The sequence below is a fragment of the Lupinus angustifolius genome, chromosome LG04 (genome assembly GCF_001865875.1).
Source record: "Lupinus angustifolius cultivar Tanjil chromosome LG04, LupAngTanjil_v1.0, whole genome shotgun sequence".
NCBI classification, from domain to species: Eukaryota; Viridiplantae; Streptophyta; class Magnoliopsida; order Fabales; family Fabaceae; genus Lupinus; species Lupinus angustifolius.
The window spans coordinates 22,360,586-22,369,414 of record NC_032012.1 but is presented as its reverse complement, the minus strand read 5'-3'; the positions used below and the strand labels follow the sequence as shown (position 1 = coordinate 22,369,414).

Below are 8,829 nucleotides of genomic sequence, written 5' to 3'. Positions count from 1 at the left end.
TCATGAATATATATATACCATTGTTATCTTTTAATTAAATAATATAATGATAGTAATTAAATACATGTGACCCGTGCATTCGCATGGCTAAAAACACACATGTTACCCGTACATTCGTATTACTAAGAAAACACATGTTACCCATGTATTCGCATAGTTAAAACGCACATATTACTCATACATTCATATTATTAAGAATATACATCTTACTTGTGTATTTGCATGTTTAAGCACATAAGAAAAATAAATTGATAATTTTTAATTTGAATTTTCTACAATTAGTATTAAATTATTATTAACATATAAAATATATAAAAAATATGAAGGAAAAAATGTGAGGAGGAGGTGACATGTGACATGAAGGAAACAATGTAAGGAGAAATTGACATGTGATATAAGGGAGTTTTTTTTATTATGTTGTTAATAGAGAAAAATTAAAATTCAAAGAATCTAAACTGTAATATTAAAATTCAGTGCGAAAAATGTCAAAAAACTTTGATGAGGTGAAAAAGTACAATTATTCTTAGATTAATAGTAGACATTAAATTATATAGATAGATTAATGTAAAGAAATAATTTGAATGTAAAAAATGATTTCAATTTCATCTAATGTTCAATGACTATTACTTTTTAAAAACACAAAACATAGATTTTGTAAACACTCAATTTTAGTGGGGTAGCGACATGAACTAATCACTAATTAATATTAAATTATTATTAGCATATAAAATATATAATATATAAAAAGTATGTAGAAAAATATGTGAGGAGGAGGTGACATGTGGCATGAAGGATAAAATGTAAGGAGAAAGTGACATGTGACATGAGTGAAGGAGGAAGTGACACGTGGCATGAGGGAAGGAGGAAGTGACACGTGGCATGAGGAAGGAGGAAGTGACATGTGGCATGAGGGAGTTTTTTTTATTATATTGTTAATAGAAGGCTTGGATGCCCTTTTGTGGTTTTGATTACTTAATTTCTAAAATAATAAACAACATTAATATCAACAGTGTATACAAAAACATATATACACAAGTCAACACAAAGAATATGATTTTATCAAGAAAGACTCGTCTTGTGTGCGTAGGGTGACAAAAGTCTTACAATCCTCTTCATCAATGATATTTGCATATTGGTTGGAGGTTTTTGGTTGATATTGCCATCATCATCTCTGAGTAATTTTCCGGCATCAGTTTAGAATTGTCGGAGAGCCTTGCCAGCCGATTTAAGGATATAATCCTTATGCTCCTCTCTAACCTCAAAAGTTGACTGAAATAAAAACACATATACATTCTATATTACACAAAACCACATGCATATACGTACATTGCATGAAAATATAACACATCATACATTGCATGAAAATATATATATGTACATTGCATGAAAACACACAAACTGAAAAATAAACTTACTGTTATTTCATTCCAAATACGCTCCTTCACGATATTCCCTATATCACTCCATTTGTTGAATGTTAGCTTTACACTCTGCCTAACAAGAACACCAATTTAGCTTACCAATATGTTGTCACCCTTCGAGTTTAATGGTTGGCCTTTAGAGTTACATTGAACTTCTATCTTCACATCCTTACTTCTTGACCGAATGACATTCTTCATGAAAGTCATTCCACGAGGAGTTCGTTTTTAAGCAACAATTTGCTTGTCTTGTGGAGTCGGTGTAGCTTTGTCACTACTGTGAGAATCATGATCACCACTTTGAGAAGCCATTGATGAAGTTTTTTGAGGTTTCTAAGAGTATGAGAATTGATGAGAGTATGAGGATTTCTTTTCAATTAAGTTTGAGAGCGTAGAGGAAACGTTCATGTTTTAGATTTTTAAAATGTATTAACAATTTAACAATGCATTTTAACATTAGCGTTGTTGTATTAACATCTTCATCAGTTCATATTAAGGATTGCATTGTTGTTGTATTGTTAATTAACAATTCAACAACGCATATTAACAGTAGCGTTGTTGTATTGACATCTTCTACAACGCATATTAAGGATTGCGCTGATGTTGTGTATCTAGCTATTTACTACTCATTTTTGTGAACACGTCAATAGCGCTACCTAGATTTAGCGTTGTTGAATAGAATCTAATTGACAACGTGAACGTTATTATGCACTGTTAAATTGAACTCATTTTCCAAATTAACAGCGTATTCATAATTATGCGCTGTTAAATTAACATTTTACATACGAGGAAAATATATATACATCATTAATTTACGTTAATTAACATGAAGTTGTCATGAAATAGATCACTGTATAATTGTGTTTATTAATACGAAACTGGAAAAATATTAAACATTACGATTTGTTAATTTGTTTTTGTATGTATTAAGTATCGTTAATTTGCTTATTATGTTTATTAATATGAAACATCAAAAGTATTAAAGAAAATAATCATTCAAATAATTAACAAAAAATAGAAATTAACATCTAAAATAATTGTTGTATTATTCATTCAGAGAGACAAAATATATTATAATGAACTAAATGATTTGGTATATGTAAATATAATGAACTGAATGATTTGGTAGATCAAGAATACAATGAAAAAGAAACAAATCTTCTCTGTAATTTTTTCTTCGATTCCTCTATACAAATCTTGTATAACAATTCATTGATTTCCTTTTAAAATCTCGGTCCTTTTGGAAAATCAAATGATGTTAAAGACCTCATTGACAAGATTTCAATGAAGGAAATAATTTTTTCCTCGACTCATCTACACAAATCTTCATCTCACGCAAATCTTGTATAACAGCTAATTTTCTTCTGAAATTTGGGCCCTTTTTGAAAATCAAAATATTTCAACGAGGGAAATAAATGAACTGAAAAAATTGAAAAAACTCAATAAACTAAATAATTTACAAATTAAATCTTTATCTAACACAAATCTTGTATAACAGTCACTTTTCTTCTGAAATCTGGGTCATTTTGCCAAATCAAAAGATGTTAAAGACCTCATTGACATGATTCTGAAATAGAAACACAAATTTAGAGCTTTTAATATTTGGAACATAATCCTATAGAAACACATATTCTTACTGATGAAATATAGCATGAAGTGAACCCACAATATTTATAGATGAACAACCATTAATATTTTAACAAAAGAAGAGATTCATAACCACTCGACCATTGATACTTCAACAAACGAAGAGACGCATAATCACTCAACCATTAATATTTCAACAAACAAAGATATGCATAATTACTCAACCATTAATATCTCTAACACTTAAAATGTCGTATAAAATCAACAACGCGTAATTAAGAAAGCGATGTTACTATGTAATCTTTAACAGCGCTTACTTAATTATGCATTGTGAAATTTATTAACATTAACAACGTTTTCTATCAAATACGTTGTTAAACATAACTCATTCAAGTCAGCGCTAACGTTACTGATGTTCAACAGCGCTCTGTCAAGAATGTGTTGTTGAAGTTACACACATTGACAATGCATGCTTTAGTATGCAATGTCAATGTTCTTCTGCCTCGTTTTCAATAGCGTCATTCAAAATTACATTGTTGAATGACTGTTGTTTATTATGATATCTAGCGTAATATAATTCTTATAATTCTTACAATATTTGTTAACCTAGTCTAATGTTTATTTCATATCTCTTGTATCAACTTACAAATGAATTAAGATAATCTCCATCAATAAGAGTAAAAATATAATATGATTTGACACTTAGCTTTCATCCTTAAGATAAACTGAGATGTCATTTTTACTCTATATGTAAATGCAAAAGTGATCATTTATCTCTTTCTAAATGTGTACGGAGGAGAGATATATCAAGAGAGAAAGTCATAAATGATCAGAGTTTATTTATGCTATGTGTAAAAATTTATAATTTTATATACATTTAGTACATGATTCATTATTTATTTGGATTAGTTTTTATTTTGAAGAATTAATAATAATTAAATATAAATGATATACTCATAGGTAAATATATTTTAACAAAAGAAGAGATTCATTTCTCAAAAATGTTATTAGTAATGTGACTTGGAAAAAAATATATAAAAATGATATAAGATGTGAGACAAGAGAGAATGTAGTGTAAGTATAATGGTTGTAATAATTAAAACAATACCCATATTATTAAATATTGACTTATTTATCACTAAATTCACTAATAACTTATACAACACCTAAACTTGGATAATATGATGCACGCAAGTTTTTCGATACTTTCCCATGAATGCGATGAAGCTATTCAAACCCACCAAAAATAACCCCGTCACGTTATCCTGAAGAACAGGACAACCTCAGATTCATAGATTGTCCCAGAACGTGGAAATAGTATTCTGTAACTATTTTTGAACATCACAAGTTCACAATGCCACATATCGATTTTCTCTACAACCAACACCTTCAACTAAAAATGATCATTAGCCTTATTATAGAAAAAGACTGATTCTACCATAAACAACTATGTGGCTAATAAACAACTTATACTTTTACACATGTATTTTCGTTCATGGTTGAAGAACCTTGTAGCATCTATAAAAACCCAATTCTAGCAATGAGTTCCTCACTCCCCATTGCCAATAACTTCCTCTCTTATTTCAAAGAGGAGAAGATTTATCTTCTCTATCTTATATTCTCTCCGACAATTCTAGGTGACTAACCCATTGTCGGAGAAGAAAATAAGATAAAAAACCAAAAAACAAAAAAACTTCAAAAATGAAAGGAAAAATAATTGTCTCTGCTGTTTCCCTCATCCTTGTGGTAGGTGTTGTGATAGGTGCAGTTGTTATCAATCACAATAACAGCACCACAAGCACTGATGTTAAGGCTAATGTGAAGGCTGCTGATAAGATTTGTCAAAGTGCAGAACAAAAAGACCTTTGTGTTCAAACCCTAGGCACCGTGAAGGACAACTCAGACCCTAAAGAATATGTAGCAGCAGTTTTGAAAGCAAGCACTGAGAGTGTCATCAAGGCCTTCAACATGAGTGACCGGCTCATAGTGGAACATGGAAACAAGGGCCAAGGTACAATAAGAGTGTTAACATAGCTATATTAATAAATAAAATGCTTTTCCTAGAGTTGTACATATATCTATACCCAACAACTTTAAAAGCTTATTAAATGAGTAGGGATGCAAGTAAATGGAAAAACAAAAGAAAAACAATATAATGTCACATTTACATTATTTTATATATATTGTAATCATATTTTTATCATTGAAGAGTAATGGAGAGTATCAGGCTCTATTACAATTTATAAATGAAAAAGTTAAGTTACACAAATCTACAAATAACAAGATTCTCTTAATTTTTGTGTATATCAATATCATATTACTTAAGCAATAAGTAATTATTCCTTTATGTAAACTCTTTTAGGTGTCAAGATGGCCCTTGATGATTGCAAGGACTTGTTGGAATCTGCATTGGACAGTCTTCAGCTCTCAACTGACATGGTTGGTGGAAGTGACGTTAAACAAGTGCATGACCAAACCGCTGATTTCAGGAATTGGTTAACTGCTGTTATCTCATACCAACAAGCTTGTTTGGAAGGTTTTGATGATGGCAACGAGGGTGAAAAAGCAGTGAAGGAACTATTCAAAAGTGATAGTTTGGACCATATTGGTAAAATCACCGGTGTTGCACTTGACCTTGTGTCTGATTTATCAAACATCCTTCAACAATTCGGTTTGCAGTTGGATTTGAAACCTTCCTCTCGCCGCCTTCTCGGAGCGGAGGAGATCGACGAAGAAGGACTCCCCACATGGTTGTCCGCCTCCGATCGCAAACTCTTGGCTAAGGTAGGCAAAAAGAAGGGTGGTAAGGGTAAAGGTAAGGGTAAGGGTAAGGGTAAGGGTAAGGGTGGTAAGGCTGCTGCCGGAGCTGCTGCCGGAGCTGCTGCCAGTGCTGCTGCTGGTGCCGGTGCTTCTGGTGCTGCTGGCGCTGCAGGACCAGGTGCAAGAACCGTTGTGGTGGCTAAGGATGGTAGTGGCCAATTTAGAACCGTTAAGGAAGCTATTGATGCTTACCCTAAGGACTTGCAAGGAAGATATGTTATCAATGTTAAGGCTGGGGTGTATGATGAGTACATCACTGTTCCTAAGTTTGCAGCAAATATTCTTATGGTTGGTGATGGCCCTTTGAAGACCATTATCACTGGTAGAAAGAACTTTGCTCTTGCTGGTATCAAAACCATGATGACTGCCACATTCGGTAAGCTTTCTTACATATTTAATTTTCCATTTATACTAAATCACAATTATACACCGTATTTGTGTCGTATGCAACTACATCGAATTCAAATTTTTTTAATCATAATTCACATGATAATAGTCACAATTCTTATAACCATAACCACATTTTAAATTACTATCCAAACACGAGACTTTAAATAATTGTTTTGAAAACTTTGAAAATCATTTAGGAACATTTACAATGGGACCACAATTGTTGTGGTGATATGGTTTAACCTTGACTGAAGGTGATGGATATGTATATGGCAAGTTCAATTAGATAAAATAACATTTGGTTCTTCTTTTGCAGCCAACACTGCACCTGGATTCATTGCCAAGGGAATTAAATTCGAGAACACTGCTGGTATAGAAGGACACCAAGCTGTTGCACTCAGAAACCAAGGAGATATGTCAGCCTTCTTCGATTGCCACATAGTTGGTTATCAAGATAGTTTGTATGTCCAAACCAATCGTCAATTCTACCGTAACTGCGAAATCTCCGGCACCATCGACTTCATCTTTGGAACATCAGCAACCTTGATCCAAAACTCAAGAATCATAGTAAGAAAGCCCAAAGCAAGTCAATTCAACACAATCACTGCCGATGGCACTGAACACAGGACCATGAATTCAGGAATTGTTCTTCAGGGTTGTGATATTGTAGCAGAAGCTGGTCTTGTCCCAGCACAAAACCCTTCATACTTTGGTAGACCATGGAAGGCTTATTCCACTGCAGTGATTATGGAATCAAATATCGATGGGTGTATTCACCCAGAGGGGTGGAAAGAATGGGAAGGTGCACCAGGAGGTTTCACTGGTACCCTTTACTTTGTTGAATATGCTAACACTGGACCTGGTTCAAACGTTGCTGGAAGAGTAAAATGGAACACTTTGCATACAAGAGTTAGTCCTCAAGAAGCTGCAAAATACACTGCAGCACAGTTTCTTGCAGCAGGACCTACTAGCAAAGCTGAAGATTGGTTGAAAACTACTGGTGTTCCATTTACCCTTGGATTTTCCAAGTGATGATGATGGGAATGTGAGAGAGGGTGAGATAATAGTTCCTGACAAAGATTCTTATTATTCTTTTTGTTTATAGTCACATGCAGAGAAATTATTAGAACATTGTTTCATGATGTGAAGTTAATTTGTGGGGGAGACCTTTGTATAAGTTCTATTAGAACAATGTTTCATGATTAATTGAAATTTTTAATATGTTTCATAATTTGCGAGGGAGACCTTGTAATTCATTCTTATATATACTACAAAAACCTTTTATATATGTTTCTAGTTTGTTAGAACTTATAGCCAAATTAATATTGGATGCTGAGAAAAATGGCTACTTATATATAATAACTTTTTTATGAAGTTTAATTTTAGAATTTATTTTGAATCAGATTCATGTAACTTTAAAATTTGGAAACCCACCCTCATTTGGCATGAAAAAATTAGACTGGATTCTAAAATTGTAACTCATGTGGGAAAAGAATTCTCTCTCATACATGAGAGGTGAATTATTACTTTCTCTTTTGCACGTAATGATAAAAGTATTATCAACAAAAAATATTTTTTCTTTTCATTTTTTATGAAATTTAATACCATTGCATTCCTTGTGTGGTTCTCATTCTCTTCGAAATCACCATTTATTGCTTCTTCTAAGTTATTAGTGATCAATTGTCCTTCTTCATTTGCGTCTACTACCTATGAGCTATGAGTAAATTAATGGCCCTGCATTAATTTCACCACTTTTGCCATACTTAGTTATACTAAATTATAAATCGAGATCTTCTATCATATTTATTTATGTCTAACTCATTACCATTAATATCATTTTGATAAATATATATCAAATAAATATTAAATTAATTTTAAAAGTTAACAGCAGTATATATGATAGAATTTGATTAGTTTGGAAGAGATAGATATAATTATTTTGGCATTTATTATTTTTGCTCTTACCGTAATTGGATTATTCATACAATGTCGATATATATTATGAAGATTGTTCTGCTCTATCCTAAGTTCCTAATTCTAAAACTATCGACAAAAGTGGACGATGGATACGTCCTTGATGCCATGCATGTGCACACTTATCATGTGAATTGGACCATAATAATTTATGAGTTGTATTAACTAATATCACACTTACATAACTTGAGGAATATCAAAGAAGGGATTTATTATTCAAAACTATTTCTAATATTTGTTGATAACATCAAAATTTTAAATAATTTTTTTCTCTCTTCCTTTACTTTATTAACCCTATCAATTCCTTATATACATAAATAAAGAAAGAGGTGGTCAACATTTAATTTGTATTTAATATTAAAATTCTTTCAAACATCTCTCAAAGGAATAAGGATTGACAGAAAATAATAAATGCTAATTTTTTTAATTAATATATATGTTTTTATTGGCTTTCCACAAAATTAGAGATATGATTTAAAATAACATACATTTGTTCCTGTCAAAAAAACCTACGCTCAAAGTTAAGTTCCCACTGCTCTATCTAACAAAAAAAAAGCATATCATGGTGAAGGAGAAACCCTGGTCAACATAACTTGGACATCAAGCTCAAAGAATCCAGGTAGAAGTTTCCTGGTCAAAT

At 31.9% G+C, this 8,829-nt stretch overlaps 1 protein-coding gene and 1 long non-coding RNA gene across 2 annotated transcripts in view; both read left to right on the top strand.

Annotated features, from left to right (window-relative positions):
- Nucleotides 1-7,498, top strand: part of LOC109346255 — a 15,000-nt gene extending 7,502 nt beyond the window's left edge. Inside the window, exon 3 of the long non-coding RNA XR_002107500.1 lies at nucleotides 7,283-7,498. This is a non-coding gene — a long non-coding RNA (uncharacterized LOC109346255). The remainder of the gene's footprint in view (nucleotides 1-7,282) is intronic.
- On the top strand, nucleotides 4,568-7,430 carry LOC109346254 (pectinesterase-like). Its single transcript, XM_019585716.1, has 3 exons — nucleotides 4,568-5,016; nucleotides 5,368-6,201; nucleotides 6,532-7,430. Exons 1-3 carry the CDS (start codon nucleotides 4,707-4,709, stop codon nucleotides 7,245-7,247), a joined length of 1,860 nt encoding a protein of 619 aa, XP_019441261.1. The 5' UTR covers nucleotides 4,568-4,706; the 3' UTR covers nucleotides 7,248-7,430.